The sequence below is a fragment of the Capricornis sumatraensis genome, chromosome 16 (assembly GCF_032405125.1).
Source record: "Capricornis sumatraensis isolate serow.1 chromosome 16, serow.2, whole genome shotgun sequence".
Lineage (NCBI taxonomy): Eukaryota > Metazoa > Chordata > Mammalia > Artiodactyla > Bovidae > Capricornis > Capricornis sumatraensis.
The window spans coordinates 62,845,270-62,870,956 of record NC_091084.1 but is presented as its reverse complement, the minus strand read 5'-3'; the positions used below and the strand labels follow the sequence as shown (position 1 = coordinate 62,870,956).

General features: G+C 42.0%; 1 protein-coding gene across 3 annotated transcripts in view; it reads left to right on the top strand.

Annotated features, from left to right (window-relative positions):
* Window positions 1-25,687, top strand: part of IMMP1L (inner mitochondrial membrane peptidase subunit 1) — an 89,227-nt gene that overhangs the window by 36,703 nt on the left and 26,837 nt on the right. For all 3 annotated transcript variants that reach the window (XM_068988499.1, XM_068988500.1, XM_068988502.1), the window contains 3 exons: window positions 18,944-19,077; window positions 20,988-21,076; window positions 24,468-24,594. In XM_068988499.1, the coding sequence (XP_068844600.1) occupies window positions 18,973-19,077; window positions 20,988-21,076; window positions 24,468-24,594 (321 nt within the window). In that variant the 5' untranslated portion in view covers window positions 18,944-18,972. The remainder of the gene's footprint in view (window positions 1-18,943; window positions 19,078-20,987; window positions 21,077-24,467; window positions 24,595-25,687) is intronic.

Below are 25,687 nucleotides of genomic sequence, written 5' to 3'. Positions count from 1 at the left end.
AAATTTGATGATGAAAATGTATAGAATTATCCCAAAGGTAGCAATTAGTTAAAAAATAATGAATGGTTAAATTTTGTCAAGTTTCTGAAAATGGTATGTCTCAGTGGTTTCAAATGAAGCACAGAGTCCTTTACTGGATTTTCTGGGAGCTTATTAAAATTACTAATTCTGTAGCCTTGCTCCCACAGATTCTTATTCATTAGCTCCATGATGAGAGCCTGAAAGTTTGGATTTTTTTTTTTTTAAAGTTTGGGTTTTAAATTAGGTTCTTGAATTATTTTGATGCTGCAGTCGTATTTTAAGCAGTTTTCACTGCTTTGAACCTTAAAGTGATGTCACTTATTTCCTCTGAGAATGAATTAAAAAAAATAGATTTAAATATAATCTTCATTGATTACAGGGATAAGTGCTCCTTGATTTGCTGTTCTAGAAAATAAAAAATACCCTCTGCACAAGTCTTACAGTAGATTTAACATTATAGATTTGAACAATTGATTAGCAGCCTTGAAGGTGATTTTGAAATGTCAGGAATTTGAGTTACTTTGATAGAGAGGCTGCTGTGTGAAAATGAATTATTTAGCTATTGAACAGGTTACACCACTCAGCATCTATGTCTTAATGAGTCTTTGTTGTTCTCTCCTTGTCAAAGTAACTTTTCATTCAGAGTCTGAAGTGGACATATGTCTTTCAGCTACTTTATTTAGACTCTGATGCTGGGAGGGATTGGGGGCAAGAGGAGAAGGGGACGACAGAGGATGAGATGGCTGGATGGCATCACTAACTCGATGGACATGAGTCTGGGTGAACTCCGGGAGTTGGTGATGGACAGGGAGGCCTGGCGTGCTGCGATTCATGGGAGTGGGTTGTCATTTCCTTCTCCAGGGGATCTTCCCAACCTAGGGATTGAACCATTGTGTCTTGCGTTGCAGGCAGATTCTTTACTGACTGAGCCACCAGGGAAGCCCCGTTTAACTAGTTTTAACCAGTCCAGCCTCTCTCCCATGCCTATTTTATAGTTTCCAATAAATTTCTTTGATTTTTATTGAGAGGCATATACTGTAGTAGTGCATTTTAGAACCCAACTTCCTCATTTTGAATTCTGGCTCTGCTGTGTATGAGCTATGTGATTTTGAATAGTTTGTTCACTTTTCTGTTCCTCAGATACTTAAGTTCTCATAGAATTATTGTAAGAATTAAATGAGTTAATATATGTAGTTAGAACAGTGCATGTTCAGAACAGAATATGTTCTTGGCATGCAAGAACTACTATTTAAGTATTTGTGGCTATTGTTATTAGTTATTTTGGTTGGTATTTGAGGATTTTTATGTGTATTGAAAGAAGCCATTATGACCTACATCTAACGTAATGTTTTCTAACTTTATGTTATAGGAAGAAGACATTTTTAAGTCTATAAAGTAGACAACTTTGCTTTCTTATGCCAGCATTATGTGGAGTTTTGCTATATTTTAATCAGAGGTCTCTTAAAGGTTTTCTGAAAGAAGTATCATCGTATCTTTTCCTGTATTATGTGACACAGTCACAATTTAAAATTTTCCTTTTTTTTTTTTTTTCTAGCTTTTCTAGTAATTCTCTGTTAGGGTACATAGGCTCCCCATTAAAGGAATTGGTTCTCTATATTAATAACTCAGTTTTTAATTGAAGTATCAGAGAAGGCAATGGCAACCCACTGCAGTACTGTTGCCTGGAAAATCTCATGGATGGAAGAGCCTGGTAGGCTGCAGTCCATGGGGTCACAAAGAGTCAGACATGACTGAGCGACTTTCACTTTTCACTTTCATGCAACCCACTCCACTGTTCTTGCCTGGAGAATCCTAGGGTTGGCGGAGCCTGGTGGGCTGCCATCTATGGGGTTGCACAGAGTCGGACACGACTGAAGCGACTTACCAGCAGTAGCAGCAGCATAGTTAATTTTCCATGTGTTAGTTTCAAGTGTATAGCAAAGTGATTCATTTATACATACATACTTTCTCAGATTCTTTTCCATTATAGGTTATTATAAGATACTGAATATAGTTATCTGTGCTGTACGATAGGTTCTGGTTTACCTGTTTTATATATAGTAGTGTGTATATGTCAATCCCAAACTCCTAATTTATCTCAGTTTTTTTTTTTTAATGTAAATATGATAGGGAATCAGTTCAGTTCAGTCGCTCAGTTGTGTCCCCATGTCCTCTTTGCGACCCCATGAATCGCAGCACACCAGGCCTCCCTGTCCAATACCAACTCCCGGAGTTCACTCAGATTCACGTCCATCGAGTCAGTGATGCCATCCAGCCATCTCATCCTCTGTCGTCCCCTTTTCCTCCTGCCCCCAATCCTTCCAGGCTTCAGAGTCTCTTCCAATGAGTCAACTCTTGGCATGAGGTGGCCAAAGTACTGGAGTTTCAGCTTTAGCATCATTCCTTCCAAAGAACACCCAGGACTGATCTCCTTCAGAATGGACTGGTTGGATCTCCTTGCAGTCCAAGGGACTCTCAAGAGTCTTCTCCAACACCACAGTTCAAAAGCATCAATTCTTTGGTGCTCAGCTTTCTTCACAGTTCAACTCTCACATCCATACATGACTACTGGAAAAACCATAGCCTTGACTAGATTGACGTTTGTTGGCAAAGTAATGTCTCTGCTTTTGAATATGCTATCTAGGTTGGTCATAACTTTCCTTCCAAGGAAGAAGCATCTTTTAATTTCATGGCTGCAATCACCATCTGCAGTGATTTTGGAGCCCCCCAAAATAAAGTCTGACACTGTTTCCACTGTTTCCCCATCTCTTTGCCATGAAGCGATGGGACCAGATGCCATGATCTTCATTTTCTGAATGTTGAGCTTTAAGCCAAGTTTTTCACTCTCCTCTTTCACTTTCGTCAAGAGGCTTTTTAGTTCCTCTTCACTTTCTGCCATAAGGGTGGTGTCATCTGCATATCTGATGTTCTTGATATTTCTCCTGGCAATCTTGATTCCAGCTTGTGCTTCTTCCAGTCCAGCGTTTCTCATGATGTACTCTGCATATAAGTTAAATAAGCAGGGTGACAATATACAGCCTTGTAAAAAGCAACAAATCCACTCCAGTACTCTTGGCTGGAAAATCCCACGGACAGAGAAGCCTGGAAGGCTGCAGTCCATGGGGTCACTGAGGGTCAGACACAACTGAGCGACTTCACTTTCACTTTTCACTTTCATGCATTGGAGAAGGAAATGGCAACCCACTCCAGTATTCTTGCCTGGAGAATCCCAGGGACAGGGGAGCCTGGTAGGCTGCCGTCTATGGTGTCGCACAGGGTTGGACACGACTGAAGCGACTTAGCAGCAGCAGCAGCAGGAGAGTAAAATTCTATATGCCAAAGCTTCCAAACTTTTTTCACAGCACACATGAAATGTAATATTTATACATTTATACAGCACCCACTAATAAATGACTAGCTGAGCAAAGCTGCTCAAGGAAAAATGTGCCCATTGGCCATCCTGGGAGCTTATAGCAATAGTTCTCAAATTTTGCTTCAGAATCACCTGGAGAACTTGTTAAAACACAAATTGCTGAGCAGTACTCCCAGAATTTCAGATTACATAAATCTTGAGTTTGGCCCAAGAATTTGCAGTTCAAACAAGTTGCTTTGATGCCCCTCCTGCTGATCTGGGGACCATACTTTAATAACTACTAGTTTAGTGTGTTGGTATTTTGATGTGGTAGGTAGAATAATTGAATCCCTCACTCCGAGATATCCATGTCCTAATTGACCTAATTATGGTATGGATGTATCTGATTGTTTATAATTAGATTTAGGTTATACATTTTTGGCAAGAATAGTACAATGATAGGATTGTCAGGAAGCTCCATTATCAGTTTTTACCTTTATGTATGCAGCTAAATTGGATCACATAGTTAAGGTAATATTTACTTGATCTCTCCATATAAAGGTATTCTGTTCCCTTTGTAAATAATAAATTATTTACTTTAATATTTTGTACCCATCCTGTTTACCAACAACCTTTTACTCAGTATTTTTAAAATTGAACTATAGCTGATTTATAATCTTGTGCTTGTTCCTTGTGTACAGCAAGGTGATTCAGTTATCTATCTGTTCTTACTCAGATTCTGTTCCATTATGGTGTATTATATGATACTGAATATAGTAGTTCCCTTTGCTATACAGTAGAGCCTTGTTGTTTATCTGTTTTACATAAAGTAGTGTGTATCTTTTAGTCCAAAGCTCCTAATTTATCCTTCCCACCTTTTCCCCTTTGGTAACCATTAGTTTGTTTTCTGTGTCTGGGAGTCTATTTCTATTTTGTAAATAAGTTAATCTCTATCATTTTTTTTAAGATTCCACATATAAGTGATATCATGGTTTTGTCTTTCTGTTCCTGACTTACTTTACTTATAATATATAGGTCCATCTCTGTTGCTGCAAATGGCAATGTTTCATTCTTTTTTATGGCTGAGTAATATTCCATTGTATATATGTACCACATCTTTATCCATTCATCTGTTGATGGACACTTAGGTTACTTCCATGTCTTGGGTATTGTAAATATTGCTGCTATGAACATTGGGGTGCATGTATCTTTTTGAATTAGAGTTTACTCTATATACATGCCCAGGAGTGGAATTGCAGTCACTCAGTCATGTCTGACTCTGCGACCCCATGGACTTCAGCATGCCAGACTTCCCTGTCCTTCACCGTCTCCTGGAGCTTGCTCAAACTCATGTCCATTGAGTTGGTGATGTCATCCAACCATCTCATCCTCTGTTGTCCCCATTTCCTCCTGCCTTCAATCTTTCCCAACATCAGGGTCTTTTCCAGTGAGCTGACTCTTTGCGTCAGGTGTCCAGAGTATTGGAGCTTGAGCCTCAGCATCAGTCCCTCCAGTGAATATTCAGGATTGATTTCCTTTAGTATTGACTGGTTTGATCTTGCAGTCTAAGGGACTCTCAAGAGTTTTCTCCCAACACTACATATGTAGAAGGGTCCCATTTTTCTACACCTTCTTCAGCATTTATTATTTGAAGACTTTGTAATGATGGCCATTTTGACTGGTGTAAGGTGATACATCATTGTAATTTTGATTTAAGTCTTCTGCCTGTTTTTTGATTGGGTCATTTGTTTGTTTTTATATTGAGCTATATGAGCTCATTGTATATATTTTGGAAATTAATCCCTTGTAGGTCACATCATTTGCAAATATTTTCTCCCATTCTATAGGTTGTCTTTTTTTATGGTTTTCTTTGCTGTGCAGTAACTTCAAGTTTAACTTGTTTATTTTTGCTTTAATTTCCATTATTCTAGGAGACAGATTAAAAAATTATTGCTGTGATTTATATCAGAGTATTCTGCCTATATTTTCTTCTAGGAGTTTTATAGTATCTGGTCTTACATTTAGATCTTTAATCCATTTTGAGTTTATTTTTGTGTATGTTGTTAAAGACCATTCTAATTTCCTCCTTTTAAATGTAGTTGTCCAGCTATTTAAGAGATTGACTTTCCTCTATTGTATATTATTGCCTCCTTTGTTGAAAATTAATTGACTGTAGGTTTGTGGGTTTATTTCAGGACTCTCTATTGATCCATATGTCTGTTTTTGTCCCAGTTCCATGCTGTTTTAATTACTGTATCTTTGTAGTATTGTCAGAAGTCTGGAGGTGTTGTACCTCCAGCTTTGTTCTTTTTCCTCAGGTTGCTTTGGCAATTCTTGGTCTTGGTGGTTACATATAAATTTTAGGATTATTTGTTCTAGTTCTTTGAAAATGTTATGGGTAATTTGATAGGGACAACATTAAATCTATAGATTACTCTGAGTAGTATGGCCATTTTAGTAATACTAATTCTTCTAATCCAAGGATATCATCCAGTTATTTTAATCATCTATTAATGGCCTTTGCCTGAGTTACATTGATGTTAATTTCATTATTCCTGCTGTATTTATTAGCTACTATTTTTTTTTGATAAAGAACTTGCGTTATCCCCAAGACATTTTTTTACTTAAAAAAAAATGTACTGACTAGATTTCATTTTTATTCTACTATGTTATTTATTACTGTTACTACTTGTTAAAATAATCTCAAACTTGGCTGGTAGGAGACCCCTCAAAGTGACTCCTATGCCTTTGGGGATTCAGTGACCTTTGGTCAAAAGACATAGCCAGCCTAAGAAGAATAGCCAAGGAAAGAGCCAGGAAAATAGATAACCCTTCCTTTCTCTCTCTGACTTCCTGCTAGGGTTCAAAGCTTGACTGAAGTGCCTTGATGTAGTTTATATAGGTCAGTTTTCCAGGTGCAGAGAGCAGTATGGAGAAAGGTAGGGAGCAAATCCAAAGTGACAAGCAAGATATCTGGCACATGTATGCACGTAAAGAGTTATGGACCCTTTGAAATCACTGTGTTAACCAGAGGTTTGAAACCCCTGTCTTAATCCTTTTTGCCAGTAGAGCTATTGAACCCTAGCAGTGTGCGTGATTTATTTATATCTTACATGAATTTGGGCTTCCCTGGTGGCTCAGATGGTATAGAGTCTGCCTGCAATGCAGAGGACCCAGGTTTGAACCCTGGTCACAAGATCCCCCAGAGAAGGGAATGGCTACCCACTCCAGTATTCTTGGCCTGGGGAATCTCTTGGACAGAGGAGCCTGGGGGGCTACAGTCCATGGGGTCGCAAAGAGTTGGATGTGACTGAGCTACTAACACTATATGAATGTTACTTTCTACTCTTGAGGTTTCTCTTAAATAAATTTGTGAGCTCTTAATCTCAGTTTCAGTATTTCTCAACAGTACTCCTCTTTTAAAATATAAGACCAACTAGTCTTGATCCTTAGAGTCCTCTATAAACAGTTCTTTTTATTTAAGAGACTAAGATCCAAAATAATTTCAGCTACTTCAGCCTGCATTCTGTTGCTAGTATCTGTAAGGAAGAAATGATGTCTGTTAACTTTTTTCTTCTGATCACTGATCTATTTTATTATTTTATGAGATAGTTTCTTCTCAAACATTGTATTTGAAATTGGGCATTTACTGAGTAATAATAAAAAAAAGGCTTTATAGCCCCAATTACTTGTGAATGGAAGTTAACTACAGGACTTCTCAGAAGATCAGAACCATTGTATAGTTATAGCATCTTTGTATTTTTTTTTAGTATGTTTTTTAGCCAAAAGCAAAATCTATTGCACAATTCAAATTATTTAAATTTTGGTAGATTTCTATTAATTTCCTCTCTAAATTTCATCATATATCTGTATTATCAGTGTCTTCTTGCTGAGTTTCCTTTTGTTCGATAATATATCCCCTCTGTAACATCAGATAAGCTTTTTTTTTTTAATGTAATATACATTTCACTACTTTTTAGGGTTTGTCTCATAGATCACACTTTGACAACTAAGCCTTAGGACTTACCCCTTGTTGCTTCGTTGCTAAGTCGTGCCCCTACTTTTTCCCTAATATTATCATTGGAGCAAAGTAGTATTTACACAACCTAGTTAACTTTACAAACAATATTCTGTTATTGTTACTTCCTCTTAAATCTTTTTAATGAATCGAGCTTTAGTTGTGGTGGTGGTGGTGGTGGTTTGGTCGCTCAGCTGTGTCTTAACTCTTGCGACTCCATGGACTGTAGCCTGCCGGCCTCCTCTGTCCATGGAATTTTCCAGACAAGAATACTGGAATGGGTTGCCATTTCCTTCTCTAGGGGATCTTCCCAACCCAGGAATTGAACCGAGGTCTCCTGCACTGCAGTCAGAGAGCGAGCGAGAGAGCGAGCGAGCGCTGGACGGGGAGTGGGGTAGAAGATGGGAAAGTCCCGAGGTTCAGAGGGCGGGCAGAGGCGCCTGGCTACCGGGCACCGTGTCCAGAGCAGTGGACGACCGACGGCCAGCCAGGCAGACCAGTGCAGGGCCGACTTCCCCCGGAGCCATGCACCGCCATGCCGTGCAGCCTGCCAGACGCACCAGAGACTCCGCGCTATGAGGTCGCGAACCTGGGACAGTAGTGGCCGGTGCCAGAAGTGAAGGCGCGTTGGGCGCGGGGGGAGGAACCTCGGCCCCCCGAAGCCCTCAGACCCACTCTCGAGTGATGGGGCGGGGAGGTCCGGCGGAAGAGAGACGCCAGAGACAACGCCACGGGGCGCGGGATGGGGTGGGCCACCCTGGTGACCGAGCGGGTGGTGGGCGGGGTGCCCGGCGGGGAGGCGGGGATGGAGGCGTGGAGGGGGCGGACGCGGCAGGGGCAGGCAAGGAGCCGCATTCCTACCCGACCCTCTTTTCACGCCGCTCCCCACTTTCTTGTTTTCCTTCCCCCCCCCCCCTCCCCGACCACCTGGAAAGACACTGGGAAGACCGCCTGCCCCGCTCCCCACACCCCCCGCCAACGTCCCTGTGCAGACAGAAGTCTTCCCTCCTTTCCATCCTTTGCCTCGCTTTAGTTATGAAGTATTCTTAAGTATCATTGTTTATTAACTTATATTCTAAAAATCATTAGCTTTTAAAAGTATGTCAGTTATTACTGTAAGCCAGATTCCTAAGATGAAATATTTCATGTTACTTAAAAAATTTAACGAGAGCCGTTTTTAGTATGTTACTGATAGTTTTTTCTTTCAGTGAGTATGACATTACTCTGTCTCCTCGTTGACCAAAAGTCTCAGTGTTCTTCTGATCATCATTTTGAACCTTATAACTGTTAGGTAAAAAAATGAGGAGGACGCCAAAAGAGTGTCTACCAGGCTTTTTAATGGCGAAGTGCTCCCGGCTGGGGTTCCCCGACCAGAGCGAGGCAGGTCGTCCGCGCCCGGACTGTGCTGGGGAGGGATTTATATGTGTTCGTTGGGGGGGATGGTCAGGCTAGATCGCCCAGAAAGGTACGGTTAGTGAACAGGGGTTCGGATAGGTCGCCAGGCCGAGGCGTCGGGCTGACAGGTCCTACGTGGCTGTGGTGGGGCGGCTTTAGCTGGCTTTAGCTGGCGAAGTGTGCTGTCATTTTTCCCCGGGATCTGGGAGGGACTTCCCCCGCCGTAGGGAGAGAGGAGGGGCGGCCCATCATGGCCCCGGGGTCCGGCCTTACATTTTGACCCTTTTGATAGGATAAGCGGCGCCGTCATCGCTTCTGACTGCTTCCTGCTGAACTGGGGCATCCTTGAGGCTGCGGGTTGTGGCCGGATCCCGGTGACCTTTAGGGTGCCTCTGGGTCTCTGGACGGGAGTTTGGAGTATGTGGCCACCATCAACATCTGTCCAGTAGCCGTCTGGGTCAGCTCCATGACCCTCCGGAGGATGATCTGAAAAATACAAGGGCCTATGGACAGGATGAGGAGCAAGGCTGCTAGGGCCCCCGAGAAGCGGGAGAGAAGCCATTTTGCCCAAGACGACCTCCACCATCCCGAGAACTCAAAACTGTCTGACTCGGCCTGTCTAAATCTGATCTTCTCTCTCAAATCTCGGGCCTTGTTCAATTATCCCCAAGGCATTAATGAAAAAAACAACAGTCTTCCCTTAGGAACTGACAGGTTCCCCTTTTTTCAGCCGTTAGCAGGTCTAGGGCCCTCCAATTTTGGGGAGCCACTGCTGCCAGAGAGGTTATCTGGGTTTGTAATGCCATTAGGGAATCCCCCACCTTGACCAGGTCTCGACTGAGGTCTGCGGACAGCTTATAGTAGAAGTGCGTGGCTGATCCCAATCCTCCCGCCCCCAGTCCCAAGGCCCTGAATAAACCTCCTCTGAGGAGCAGAGGAGCTGCAGCTGATGCCCTCCGGCGGCGGCGGGTTGGCTGGATCTGGTCTTCCATTGCCTGTGGTGTCAGAATGGTCAGATAGGGAATAAGGAAGACTGGGGTGCAGGGCTGAGTCCAGTTGGGTGGAAACAGTAATAAGGTGGTTTGATTACAGAGAAAGAATATCCCGGGTTTTCCACATATTGGAGGGTTTGGGGATAGGGGTTCTCGTCTCAAGTTGTCACAGGCCACTGTGGTTAATGAGGTGGTGTTGGCTAGAACACAAGAGGCATTGGCTGGGAGGTACAGTATCTCAGAGGTCAAGGGCCCCATTGGCAAGGTTACTTCTGTGGCATCTTGAGTGAGATTTTGGGTCTCTATCCATTTCCAGGGTATCGGTTGGGCAAGGAATGGTCAAGGTCTCAAGGGAAGACAGAGCCAACATGAGAGGTTTGGTGAGGTTTCAGTCAGGGTCTGATAGGCGTCATTGAGGCTGGTGAAAATTTGAGATGAAAAATCCAGGGGTTTGAGCGCCTGATGAATCTGATCTAGGAGTTTGTTGGGCTCATGGTGTGGATAAGAGGCTTCAGTCGGCAACTTTATTAGGTCCTGTTGGACCCCATGTTGGATTTGTTCTCGCCTCCGATCTTGGGCCCCCTTCCCATCTGTCATTCTGTCTAATACCATTTACCCCCATGGGAGCACAGCCGGGCAGGTAATACATAACAGTCTCGGTGGACATAAGTGTAGGCTGTGAACCCAGTTCCCCAGCAGTCTCCTTCGGTGCAGCCCCGGGGGCAGGGCGTAGGTTGTCCTGCCCGTATTATCATGGTCAGGAGGAATAGTGACAAGAGCATGTTTAGCTATGATAGGAGGAGAGTGATAAAAGAGAAGAAGTCAATTTGAGATCCTGTAAAAAGGAGGAAGGTCCCCTGTAAGTGTAGATCAGAAATTCCCTGAAAGAAAGAGTCACAGTCAATAATTGGGGTAGCCAGCCAAAGGTTCTGTAATAGGGTCAGGATAAAGTCTTCGAGGCAGGCTAGGGTGAGAGACATATGGCCAGGTCAGGCCGCCCCAAAGGAATAGCACCCAAGGAGTAGTGAACAGATAATAAGGTAAGCAAGGGCCAGTGAAAGTCAAAGTATGACCGGCCAGCCCTGGGGGCCGTGACAGCCAGTCCAATGGCGAAGAGTATAGTCAGAGTTGCGATTGGCAACAGCCACAGTGGATGAGGCCAGACAAGCACTGGACCGGGCATGTCATCTGCTGGCGGGAGGCAGAGGTGTCTTAGTAATGGTGATCTTGGTAGGTCCCGAGATTGTAGAAGTGTAAGCCTCTAGGGGTTTGGGAGAGGGCAGGCCGTGTAGTGGAGCCTGTCTGAGCCGTGTGATGTGGTACCACAGCTCATCTACCCATAGTCTGGCTGCCGAAGGGGTGGTGAGGATCACTGTGAAAGGACCAGTCCACCGGGGCTGAAGGGGTTGAGGCGTCAGCGTTTTTAGGAGGACCTGATCTCCTGGTGCCAAAGCGGGGGACAGGATTGCCTGGTTATGGTCTCTGACAGGTTGAGGGAGGACATGGTCAGCGTGTTCTCTAAGTAGGGACCTCAGGAGGGTGAAATAGGGCAAGTAAGTCCCCAGAAGGGGGGTTGAGGGATCCAGAAGGTTAGTCAGCAGATAGGGCCTACTGTACAGCAGTTCAAAAGGTGTCAACACAGACCAGCATATACCAGAAGGTCCGATGTCTAGGCATGTGAGTAAAGTCTATCTGCCAATCCTGTCCTGGCAGGTGTCCCCTCAACTGGTGAGTTTCTTGTGGCAGCCTGAGTCCTCCTTGAGGAGAGGTCTTGGCACAGATTAGGCAGCAATGATGGACTGCCTGAATGGTAGGTCGGAGATGTAACGGGGAAAAGAGAGGGCTAAGGAAGGTCAAAAGTGCGTGGGGCCCAATGTGTAAAGAGTCATGGATCTGGGTGATAATGGACATTGCCTGTTTTTTGGGTAGGACTAGTTTGTCATGGAGCGTGATCCATCCAGAGGGGTGTTTGGAAGTGTCCTCCTGTGAGAGGAGGGCGTCTATTTTGGCCTATGAGTAGTTAAGTGTAAGGGAGGTCCTGAGAAATAGTATAGGTAGAGGCCCCTGTTGTAAGGCTATCTGTCCGGCCACCTGGTCAGCCTTATTGTTGCCTAGGGAAACCGTGTTGTGAGTCGTCTGATGTCCTTTGTAGTGTAGGATGGCTACCTGGGTGGGCTGTGAGATGGCCTCCAGGACCTTGGCAATTAGGGGGGCATTAGAGACGGGTGATCCCTTGGTGGTGAGGAATCCCCTCTCTCCAGATAGCTGAATGTGAATGTACAATCAAAAAGGCATATTTGGAGTCAGTATAGATGTTAACCCGTTTTCCCGTTGCCAGGTGTAAGTCTCTAGTGAGCACTGTTAGTTCTACCTTTTGGGAGGTGGTTTCCTCTGGTAATGGGTGAGCCTTGAGGATGTCATTGGTGGTCACAATTGCATACGTAGCAGCCCGATAACCATTAGGGTCTCGTTTTGAACTGCCATCTACAAATAGCGTGAGGTCTGGGTTTTGTAGCGGAGTAGCAAAAAGGTTTGGGGGCGGTTGGGTAAGAGTGTCCAGGACCTCTACGCATGAGTGAGGTTCTGTGTCTTTGCCTGAAGGACAGGTTGGAAGCAAGGGGAGAGAAGATAGGGGTTTTAGCTGGGAGCTGTAGCCCAAAGTAACCTGGGAGTTATCCAGAAAGACCAGGTGGAATTGTTGGAGCCGAGAGTCGCTAAGGTCTGACGGGAATTTGGAAGCTAGGAGGTCAGCCAGGTGGTGTGGTGAGAATATAGTTAGGGGTTGATCTAAAATTAGCTTTTTGCATCTGCGTATAGAGAAGCTGCTGCTGCCAGGACGCATAGGCAGGGGAACCATCCCTGGGTGGTGGGGTCTAACTGTTTGGAGATAAATTCCACTGGCAGCATTTCAGGGCCCGCAGGCTGTACGAGGGCTCTAAAGGCTATGCCCCCTTTTTCATCAGTGTACAGGTGATATGGGAAGTTGGGATTGGGCAGGATGAGCAGGGAAGAGGACAGTAAAGCTGAGCGGAGGTTGTGGAAAGCCTTCTGGACCTCTGTTTCTGAAGAGAGCGGTCCAGTAGGGGTGTCTTTTGTGGCTGTGTAGAGGGGTTTAGCCAGTGAAGCATTGCTGGGGACCCAGTGCTGGAAGAATTCTGTTAGCCCTAAAAAGGATAAGATTTGTTTTCCAGTGGAAGAGGGGCAGAGGTCTCAGAGAAGGCTGAGTCTGTCGGTAGAGTCTTGGTTGTTGGGGTAATCTTTAATCCTACGTAAGTCACAGAGGTCTGGGTGAGTTGGGCCTTTTGTTGAGATATTTGGTATCTTTGAGGGCTAAGGGAGTTAAGAAGAATAGTGGTATGTGTCAGAGAGAGAGCTTGTGAGGGGCTGCAGAGTAGAAGGTCATCCACATACTGTAAGAGGACACTAGGGGCCAAAGGGCACGCAGCCAGATCCCGGGCCAGAGCTTGGCCAAAAAAAATGGGGGCTGTCTCTAAACCCTTGGGGGAGGACTGTCCAGGTTAGCAGGGAGGACTGTTGGGTTTCTGGGTTGGTCCATGTGAAAGCAAAGAGGAATTGGCAGTCTGGGTGTAAGGAAATAGTGAAAAAGGCATCTTTGAGGTCTATGACAGAAAAGTGAGTCATACTGCTAGGGATGTTGGAAAGTAAGGTATAGGGATTGGGGACAATTGGATGGGCGGGATTATGGCCTCGTTTATCAGTCGAAGGTCCTGGACCAATCGGTAGCCACCAGAAGTTTTCCACACCGGGATAATGGGGGTATTACAGGGCAAGGTCGTGGGGACTAGGAGGCCCTGGCCTAAGAGATGGTCTATGATTGGTTTAAGACCGCGTAGGTGAGCCTGAGAAATGGGGAACTGAGGGCGGTTTGGGAAGCAGGAAGGATCACATAGTTTAATCAGGATGGGGGTGTGATGGGTTGTTACCAGAGGGATTTCAGTGTCCCAGATGGTAGGGTCGACAACTGGAGCCTCAGGGAAGCAGAGGAGGAATAGGGGCAAGGTGAGAGATTGGGAAAGTGAGAGCGGTAGGTGAATGGTGGCCCTGCTAAGTCACTTCAGTCGTGTCCGACTCTGTGCAACCCCATAGACGGCAGCCTACCAGGCTCCCCCATCCCTGGGATTCTCCAGGCAAGAACACTGGAGTGGGTTGCCATTTCCTTCTCCAGTGCATGAAAGTAAAAGATGAAAGTGAAGTCGCTCAGTTATGTCCGACTCTTAGTGACCCCATGGACTGCAACCCACCAGGCTCCTCCATCCATGGGGATTCTCCAGGCAAGAGTATAGTTAAAATGTCCCGCCCCAGCAGGGGAGTGGGGCCTGAAGGGATTATCAGAAAAGAGTGTGTGAACAAGAAGTGATCAAGCTGACAGGGCTGTGGCCCAGTCTGCAAGGGTTGTGAAGACGTGCCATCTATACCCACCACCAAGACCTGGGAAGGATGCAAGGTGCCCCTGAAGGAGGGAAGGACCGAGTAAGTAGCTCCCATATCTATCAAGAAATTGATAGACTTACCCGCCACTTGAAGCATTACCCTGGGCTCAGCTTGGGTTATGGGGGTCCCCGAGTCTGGGCACCGTCAGTCTTCATCAAAGGAGAGAAGTTCCAAGGCGGGGTGTGGGGAGGAAATGTCCTTTTGGGACCCCAAACCTTGGCCCGGTAAGGCCGGGGCCTGAGTCACCTGGGGACCATCACTCGCCCAGTGTCCCAGTTGTTTGCAATGAGGGCACAGCTTTGTCGGGGGTCTGGGCATTGGCGGGCCCAGTGGCCTTCACGACCACATTTGAAGCAGGCTCCTGGTGGTGGCTTCTGGGGACCCACCTTTTTGTCCTGTGGCCGGCCACAGGGCTGCCACCAGTGCCTGGGTGTGTCTCTCCAGGAGGTTAGCCTGGAGTTTGGCTTTTTGTTTAAGCCTTGCCTTGTGGCTGGCTTCAGCCGCTTCCTCTCGGGCATTGTAAACCTTAAGGGCCATTTTTACCAGGTCTCGGAGGGGAGTGTGAGGCCCATCCTCAGCCTTGGAGAGTTTTTTTTTTTTTTCTGATGTCTGGAGCCGATTGGGATATAAAATGGTTGGCTAGGGTGATGATTTCTGCCGGAGAGTCTGGGACAATCCGGGTATAGGTGGTGAGAGCCTCTGTCAGCCTGTTAAGAAAGGCTGCTGGGTTTCCATCGGGGCCCTGGGTTATTTCATCTAGCTTAAGTAGGTTTATTACCTTGAAGGAGGTGGTCTCCATTCCCTCCAATAGGCATTCTACCATGTACTGAACGTTGGCTCTTCCTCTCTGTCCCTCCTGATGGTCCCAGTCTTGGTCTATGTCTGGAATAGCAGCCATTCCAGGTGGCCAGGCAGGGTCTGCTGGGTTGGCTAGATGTCTCCGGTCTGCTACCATTCTTGCTGCAGCCCAAATGGCCATCTTTCCTCTGGGGTAGTAGTGGACCCCAGGATGACAAATATGTCCTGCTAGGTGAGGGTATAAGACCGAGACAGCTGGGTAAAGTTTTTGATGTAGTTGGAGTGGTTGGCCGAATAGGAGCCTAGCCACTGTTTGATATGGGCAAGGTCTTGGAGTGAAAAGGGTACGTGGACATGGGCGAGATCCTCTGGGCCGGCCACCTGGTGGAGAGGAAGCAGGGGAGCTGGCGGCAGATTGGGAGCGGTCCCGGATCTTGTGTGTGAGCTGACTGGTAAGTCAGAAAGGGATGGGCATGGAGGAAGGGGTGGATATTGAGGTGGAGCCAAGGGAGTGGCGAGAGGCGTTGTCACAGGAGGGCTGGGCTTCGAGGACGGTGGGGGAGGAGTGGATATGGAGGAAGTTGGTGAAGGCAATAGAGGGGGAGTTGGTGTAGGGCTAGGAAGGGCCATGGTTAGGAGAATTTTAGAAGGGGAACAGTGGGTATATAGGGTGGGATGGGAGCGCAACAGCCAGAAAGCCTGTACGTAGGGTACCTCAGACCATTTTCCCGTCCTCTGGCAGTAATTATCTAAGTCACGGAGGATGTTAAAATAGACAGTTCCGGATGGCAGCCATTGTGAGCCGTTATCTAAAGAACATTGGGGCCGTGCCTCAGAACAAAGGAAGGTTAAGCATTTGGAACGAATTTCTCCGGAGATATGTAGAGTTCTGGGGTTGGCGAGTAAACATTTTAGTGGGGTAGACCAAGGTTGGTCGGCCCTGGAGGCAGATGTCCCCATGGTGACTATGAAACGAAGGTCCTGGACCAATCGTCGGTATGGCTGGGAGTGGTCCGGTCAGGCGTCCCCAAACGGCTGTCAACTCAGCGAGGAGAGGGCCATTCAGCCAAGACGGACGTCTCCGAGTTGACTGGAGCCGAGAAATAGCAGGCCTGGCCTGAGGAGCAGGGGTCCAGACGCCACCGTGATTTAAAGGGACCGAGACACCCTAGGAATAATCGCCATGGGAGCAACAACCCCTAGAACCCGACCGATGGAATTTACCCGGTATCCTGCCAGACGGTTGGTGACCTGGTCTGGCGCGAGCCAGACCCGAGGGGGTCCGCAAATCCCCCTTGTCGCGGGATGGGCCCTCACCTCGGGCCCCACTGGGCGCCAAATGTTAGGTAAAAAAACAACGAGGACACCAAAAGAGTATCTAACAGGCTTTTTAATGGCGAAGCGCTCCCGGGCGGGCTTCCCGACCCCAGCGAGGCAGGTCAAGGTAGTCCGCGCCCGGACTGTGCTGGGGAGGGGTTTATATGTGTTCGTTGTGGGGGACAGTCAGGCGAGATGGCCCAAAAAGGTACGGTTAGTGAACGGGGGTTCGGATAGGTCGCCAGGCCGAGGCGTCGCGGGCTGACGGGTCCTACGTGGCTGGGGCCTGCGGCTTTAGCTGGCGAAGTGTGCTATCATTGATCCCCGGGATCTGGGAGGCTCCTTCCTTTAGGGACTTCCCCCGCCAGCGGGAGAGAGGAGGGGCGGCCCATCATGGCCCCGGGGTCCGGCCTTACAATAACCATTTTATCATACTAAAGATGTGGAAAATATAGGAGATTTGGGTTCAATATATATTCATTAATTCAGTCAAGCCCCAAGGATTCAAAAATGAATAGTGCACAGTCACTGCCCACCGACATATAAGCAAATATAGAATGTAATAAAATATATAATGAGAAAGATATAAATAATATAGTGCAGTAAGTAGTATAATCAGTGTATGGTGAAGGTAGGTAAGTGATAGAAAGCATAGGTAACATTTGTTGGGGTGGCCCAGTGAAGACTTGTTAGGGGAGACGACATAATCTATGTTTAATAGGTGATTAAATGCTAATAAGTAGTAAGACACTGATAAATAATAGTCCTATCCTGTGGGTTCTATAATTCTATTATTGTGACTTCCCTGGAGGTCCACTGGCTAGGACTCTGTGCTTTCCCTGCTTAGGGCTTGGGCTCACTCCCTGGTCAGGGAACTAAGATTCTGCAAATTGCACTGTGCATCCAAAAGGAAAAATAAATCTATTTAAACATAAGATAGGCAGAAACTTAGACATTTGGAAATGCAACTTAATTATATGAGGTTATATAGTGCATGCTAATTGCCAAGCAGATGCCACAGTAACTAGCATTTATTGATCTATTTCACTACACAACTACATATCTGATTGCAAGTAATCCTGACAACTGTCTGAGATGGTGATAGTAAGGCCATTTTACAGATAAAGGCACTTGAGATTTACATAGGTAAAATAACCTGAACGTCACACAGCTAAAATGTGGTGGAGCCGTGGTATCTGCTTTGACAGACCAACTTTAGAGACAGTATTCTTAATCATTGAAAATGAACATTAGGAACCCAAATGAGAAGCAACAACTTGCCTATTGAGAGCATTTAGGGAAGAGTTACTAACTAGATACATGATGGGTATCATGATGGGTATATTCCAGGTGTGGATATTGGCATAAGTAAGCGTTTGATGGGCAGTTTAAGTAAACAGGAGTATGGTTGAGTAGTCAGTTTCTGTAGGAGCATCAAGGAAGATCAGGTTGGAATCTGAAGATGGGAAGGAAGCTATTTGGAAAAGAATCGTGAAAATGAGTAATATGTGATAGAAAACTATAGAGGTTATGAGAGCAAGGGAGAAATATGGGAGTCAGTGTAACATAATGGTTAAGTTCTTGAGTTTCTAGTTTTGTTGATGTTTAGCATGTAAGCTGACTACTCTTAGGTTCCTTATCTATAAAGTGATAATAGTAATAATATCTAGCTCACAGAGATTAATTTGTAAATCCTGGCTTATATACCACTCATTGAGCAAATGTTACATGTTATTATTGTTGCTGTGTTTTAGTAAATTTAATCTGATAACAGTGCCTAGAAGTCCAGGCCTAAGCATTAGGCCATTAGTTCAGAAACGCTTGAAACATAGTTGTAGCAGGTAAATACAAAAGAAGGGACAAATACTAAGAATATTTTAGATGAATATCAGTATGTCAAGTATATATGGCTTTTTAAAAATATATGGTTCTTAATGGTGTTTCATAATCATGAGTTCATTGTTATAGTAGCAATTAATAACTGACAACTGAATGTAACTACAATTTACAAAGCCACTAGGACATGTTAATTGAATTTGATTCTTGAACCATTCTGTGAGATACTGTTACTTCCATTTTATTAAGGCCCATAGAGATGAAATAATTCATTGAAGATCACACAAGTTAATAAATGAAGTAATTGAAAACTTGCCTTTTCATACGTTTATTCTAGTTTTTTCTCTTTATTGCCCTATTATGACAAGAACTGATGTTCTATCACTGGAAACAGTATGAAGAACTGTTATTAATACTTGAAAGAGTTAATATCTTTTCTTAAGTATCTGCCTTAATATCAAGAAATAACTGGGACATGAAAGGGGAGAGACAAGTTCAGAGTGTACTAGTTATGTAATTTATATTTAAAATACAGTAATATTTGAATATAATCTGTTTAGTAGATCAGAATATTAAGTGGCTATGATTTGCCTTTTAAAAAAATCTTTATAGCAAAAATGAAAGTAAACTTTTGATTTTCTGCACAAATCATATTAGGCATTTACTACACTTTGGGTAATTGTGAAATATTTTACAGTAGAGTTATCTCTTAAGTGTTTTAAAATAGTATTGATCATGAAACTTTTTGAAATTTACCATCAGGCCAATGGTAGCAGAGTCTACATAGAACTATGCTTCGTGGTGTTCTGGGAAAAACCTTTCGACTTGTTGGTTATACTATTCAGTATGGCTGCATAGCTCATTGTGCTTTTGAATACGTTGGTGGTGTTCTCATGGTAAGTGCTCACATTCAAGAAAATAATCATATAAAATATGTTATTTTTTAAATTGAAGGAAGAGTGTTTGTTTGCATTGGCACTGATGTAAAACAGAAGAACTGTAACTTTAAATGTGGTCCTGTATTGTTTCTTTCAGGGGCACAAAAGCCCCTATTAATCTAATGAAATATTAGTTTTTACCATTATTGAATACTACTTACTGTGTTCCAGGATGTGTTAGATATTTTATGTTTATTAACTCATTTAATCTCTTACACTCTGTGAGATACCTGTTATTGTTGTTTAGTAGCTAAGCTGTGTTCAACTCTTTTGCGACCCTGTGGACTGTAGCCCACCAGGCTCCTCCATCCATGGGATTTCCCAGGCAGGAATACTAGAGTGAGTTGCCATTTCCTTGTTCAGAGGATCTTCCCGACCCAGGGACTTAGTCTGCATCTCCTGCTTTGCAAGTGAATTGTTTACCACTGAGCGGCCAGAAGGCCCCTGAACTACTTACTAGAAATCTGCTAATACTGTGTACATGAGGAAGCTGAGGCTCAGAAAGCTCAAGTAACTTTCTACAGGTCCCACAATTCCAAGTAGACTTGGAATTTCAGCACATATTTCTCTGATTTTCAAAAATCCTACTTTTCAACTACTGTGAAGAGTGTCAATAACTGTTACTAAAACAAATGATTTAGTCTGCCTTGTGTCAAAATTTAAATGTTAAGGCTGTCCTTTTCCCAGTGTATTTTCTTAATATTGCATCATAAATCTACCAACCATGACAATACTCACCTTTTGTCATATAAATGAAATAATAAATTGGTTGATTGTTCAGTTAGTGAGTTTTGCTATTGATGTTGCTATGTTTACAGGTTTACCCTAAAGAGATTTATAGTCGTATAGTCTCAAGTTGGAATAATTCTAATAACTATATTTAGGCAAATAAATATATCTAACTGAAATTCCCCTTTGATTTTTTTTATTAATCTACACTGTGCTTCCAGTAGACTACAGAGATAGCAAAAAACTTTCATTGTGGTCTTTTTTTCTGCCTGAGTAGGAGGTTTTGAGTAAAAAGTTTTATTTACATACACCTGAATTGAATGAAGACTGTTGTATTTAGGTTTTTTAGATTACAATGATAATATACAACAGTTTTGAGTTATAAGTTCAGTTCAGTCACTCAGTCGTGTCCAACTCTTGGCAACCACATGGACTGCAGCACGCCAGGCTTCCCTGTGCATCACCAACTCCCTCTTCCTATGTACCTCATACCTGTTTTGAGGTATATATAGTTTATTGTTTTAAAACACACTAATATGAAAGTTTTTAAAGTGCATCTCATTATGCCAATACTTTTCAGTAGAAAATGTAAGTTGCAGCCCCCCAAAATGAATAAACTATTCTCTTGAAGAGAATGAAAGATACCAGTTAGTTGAAAATTGTATGATACCACTTGCTAAATTACTATCATGAGCTTCTGGATGATATTTGGCCATAGCAAGAAGAAAAAAATCGTTAATTGTTCAACAAGTTATTGTTCAGTAATTCAACAAGTATGTGTTGAGTATCAACTTTATGCTAAGCACTGTTCTTGATCTTGGTTAGCAATTGGGAACTTAAGAGACAAAGTCACTGCCCTCAGAGCACTTAAATGTTACAAGATGGCCAAAATTTGGAACCAGAGGTAGTGTTATTCATCTTTTATAATATAATATTAATAAACCATTTTAAATATATTTTGCCTGTGTTTCCAGATTTGCTGGCTTCTCTATAGAGTTGACCTTCTCTCGGAGCTACCAGCTTATTATAAATCATCCTCCAAGTTTAAAGAGCATTTGCCTGATTTTCTTTTAAGCCTGATCAGATATTTCTATTTTAAAAAGTTTTCAAGTTAAGTTTAAAAATTACCTCTCTTTCAGTGTTCTGGACCATCAATGGAGCCTACAATTCAAAATTCAGATATTGTCTTTGCAGAAAATCTTAGTCGACATTTTTATGGTATCCAAAGGTAAATTTCTGTCACAAATATATTAAATTCATGGTGAAAACACACACATATATTGTGTCTTTTCTGCAGTTTCTTAACGTTAGCTTCGAAAACTCTTCTGTAAATAACCAAATTAATGACCAACTGGATGAAATTTTGACTCAAATTTTTTCTCTCACTGTGAGAAATTTTAATAGTCTCTCAAAACATGCAGTCTCTTGGATCGTTTGAACTAGAGACTTAGGAGCCAGTTACATATTTAAATGTTAGTGATTTGATTTTTTAATTTTCAATATAATCCTGCATTTCTATTGGTGATTGTCTTATACTCTGTAGTCTGTGATGAGCAGTTGATGACTTTTAGACTGTATAGCAGTGTATATAGTTGGGAGCCAAGAATCCTATCTATTATGAGTTTTCTGATTAATTATATTAAGTTACAAAATTCCTCGGCAAATATTATTCACCGCTAAATCTTTTAAAATCCTGTTCTAAATGGTGTTTCCAATCCTTAAGATATTATTTATTCTACTTAACTCCTGGAGTGTTATTCCTTCTGAATTGATGTTAAGTATTAATCATTTAATTTAATTACTAAAGGGAACCTCTTTGAGTCCTTAAAATTTGGGGTCCATTAGTTTTTCACAATTCTTAAAAAATAGATCTGTATTACATATCATCTTCAGAAAATATAAATTTTACTCACTTGAGCTGTTATTTATCTTATGGCATAAGTAGGTTTAGGCGTTACTCCTTCCTTATTGGCCTTTCCTGTTGTGTGTTCCACATTACTGGAGAATCATCAAGAACACTGTACACCTGTTCTTTGCATTTACTGATCTTCCACCATCTTAGATTCTGTAGATAGAAACTCTCTCTTCCTCAAGCATTATGGTCTAGCCTGGGCCTTAGGTAATTCTTCAGATCTTTTATCCTCAACAACTTCAGGATGCCTAATTGATAGATATAAAATAAAGTTTATATAACAGGTTATATTCTAGCTTCCTTTTCTTTTTACCTTATATCAAAATAACTTATTACAGTTTTTGGATTAACTGGAGACCTAGGTTCACTACAATGTAAAGACAAGCATCTGTTTTCCATGCTAATCACATGATTCAGTCTTTAAGCATCCTTAACAAGAAGCTGAATTCATTGGCTAAATGGTTTCTGAATGAATACTTCAATATTGTCTTTTTTGGAGGGGATACTCTTTGGAGTCAGATGGGTAATATAGATAACTATATTTAGTAAATAAGATTTTTTTGAGTTTCATTTTGTATTCTGTTCCTTCAGGGAACCCATTAGCTGGAAAGAGAGCTCAAAATTTGGCATTTATGTGAGACATACCAAAGTAACTTTTACAACCAAAGTAGTCAGTTGGTAACTCTACTTTAAAAATATTACTATACTGAATATTTTTTTCATTAATCTTCAGGGGAATCTCTGACACCTGACAAGAGAAACTCTTGTTAGCTGTCTGTTTCTAAAGACAGAATAGCCATCCATTTAGGGAAGATAAAATTCTGCATATCTGGTATCTAGAACACATGGATTTTTCAGTCCAGTGGACAGAACTCTCATGCTTGAGACAGTCATCCCTTATTACTACTTACTCTTTGAACAGTCAGTGAGCACCTCATTTATGAGATGTACTCTACCCTATAGAGAATGTTAGGTTGAGTAAGAGGTTGATCTTTCATCTCAAAAGCTTATAATCTACTAGAATAATAAGGATAATTATAAATGATATAGGAAAATTTGAATCTTAGTTCTGTTAAGTTTATTTTAAAATGCTATTTGAAAGAGTTGAGAATTCTCGGTGATCTTTTTTGATCTAAGTTCTGTGCCTATAATATCTGGTTAGACCACTGGAAGTACAGTCTACAGCAATAATGCTTTCTATAAAAAAAACTGACTAAATTATGATCTTTTATGTTGCCATTCAAGTGCTGTGTGTTTTGAGGGTCATATTGATTATTTTGTTAACAAACTTAAGCTGAGTAAGACTCCCACGGAGAACATTTCTTTCCCTAAAGCTAGCCATAGTCAACTTTATAGTATGTTACATATGTTATAGTATTTGCAAATTTCTTCATCTGAACAGTTCTGCTGCCATAGTTTCAATTGATTGGAAAGAGATGCTCTATCCCGTTTTCAAACAAGTATAAGCCTTATATTGCACTCCAACTTATAGAGTTTAGTGTTTTAATAGCATTCAGCTCTTATTAAGAATAGCCTGAAGAAATGACTATTCTGAATACTGTTGTAATTTCTGTAAAATTTCTGATAAAGATGCTATCTTTACTTTCCTTACATACATATCTTTTCCTCTTTGATTTAGTTGTTAAGAAAAATTTTTTGTCATACTTTTCAAACTAAACCTTATTTTATTAATGATTGGCAGATAATAATCATAATTTCTTTTTTAACTTGACTACCAAAAAGTTTCAGACTCATAATACTTACATATAGCAATAACTAGGTTTCTGATTTAACCATCATCTTTTATTTTTATGACTTTTGATTTTGATATATGCATCTTTTATCATAAGCAGCATCAAATTATTTTAAGAACCTGGTACAGACAATAAATAAATATATTAAATCCTTTCAAGTGTGAGTAACAGAATTAATTTAATGTCATTTCATGCAGAAAGTTTTGTATTCTTTTTGGTTAGGACATTAGTCCTATATTTGTCTCCTTCCTTTCCAATTTTAAGTATCTTACTTAGTCTTCTAATATATGCAAATTGTTACTTATTCCATGAATCATCTCTTCCATATGTAAGCCTATCCATATTGGTTTTATATGTGTGATATGCCAGTTTATTTTTTGTATCGTATGTTTGGATTTTTTAGTATTTTTAGTATTTTTTCTGGCTAAGTCTTCTGATAATTTTTCTTCACATATAAGTCTTTTTGACTGTACTGTGAACTATCTAGATTTATATAATTTACATGCTGCGATTGCTCAGTTTTTTAAGCTCTAGGGAAACATAGGTGATGTCTCTACCTTTATATATGCTGTAGAGTCAGTCAGTGTTACAGGCAGGGCAGTAAAATTTGCTTGGTTAGTCTGGTGATATTTACATGAATTGCTTTTTTATAGTTTTGGTTCTAAAAATTTAGACACAGAAGTAACAGACTAAGTACAGTGCAAGAAGGTAGTTCTCGTGGAATTGTCAAAAATTTTAGAATCTTCTAATAGTTTTTCCATCACTCTTATTTTTGGATTCTGACCCATAAAGTTAGTCTCGAGGTTCTCAAAGCTGGTAAATGTATGGGAGGGTTAGTATGTGAGAGGATAAAGGGTATGGCTTTAAGTTGCTTTATAAAAGTATTGTAGCAGTGCCATGCATGTGTTTATGTTTAATAATAACACTGACTTTCTTTGACTTTTTCCCCTCAGAGGTGACATTGTGGTTGCAAAAAGCCCGAGTGATCCAAAATCAAGTATTTGTAAAAGAGTAATTGGTTTGGAAGGAGACAAAATTCTCACCAGTAGTCCAGCAGGTTTCTTTAAAAACCATAGTTATGTAAGTAACATTTCAATTATGTTATTCATTGGTATCACAGTTGATTAACATTAACTGAACACACTGACAAATGAAACTAACTTTTATTCATGTTTGAATATAAGTTAAAATGATGCATTCAGTAGAACAAGAATATGTAAGTGTTATATTTGTATCACAAACAACATGACCGTCATAATTTATATATTTTATTTCCTTTTAAAGCCCCATACAAACATCTCAGTATTAGTTGTTGAAGGCAGGATTCACCAGTGGTGTCAAAATATTGGGCAAAGATTTGAAGGAAAATAGTAGGTTTGCATAGTCTCATAGTATCTCTCCCAGGGTATTTTTCCAAAGGGAGAAATAGTAACTTTGTGGAGGAGAAACCTGTCAGACACTACCTTAACTGAGTGATCAAGGTTAACTTCACCAGTAATACGACATGTCAACATAATGTAGCCTTGAATTGAAGCACCAAGAAGAGCACATCACTTTTGTGGTATTCTTGTAACAAGAAGTTATAGCCTCAATCTAATCATGAGAAAACAACAGACAAACCATAATTGAGGGTCATCCTGCAACATAACTGACCAATACTCTTCAAAAATGTCAAAGTCTTTAAAAAAGGAAAGTCAGGGATTGTCATAGATTGGAGGAGACGAAGGAGATGTGACAACTGAATGCAGTCTGGAATTCTGGCTTAGTTTTTCCACTGGCTTGTTAATGAAAAATTTGGTAAAATCAAATGTAGTCTTATAGTTTAGTTTTTTTTTTTAATCCTATTTAAATATTCAGAATAGATATGTTGTACATCTTTGGTGTAGTCAACTTACCAGCCGAGTTAGGAAAAAAGAGCAGACGCAGTGGAGTGGAAGAGCGAAGAGCATGTAGTGTGTCAGCCCCTTCGCCAGTCACATGACTGCCAAGACAGAACTGGCAGCTGGGCTGGGGCGGGGCAAGGAGGGCCTTCTGTTTACTCAGCTGTGCTGTTCTTACTCTAATTATAAATTTATTTTCTACTTTTGTTTAAATTTTCTGTGTCACTATCATTTTATTAATAGAACTGTTCTATCTATTAAGTAACTTTATCTTCATCCCCAATGTAAACATA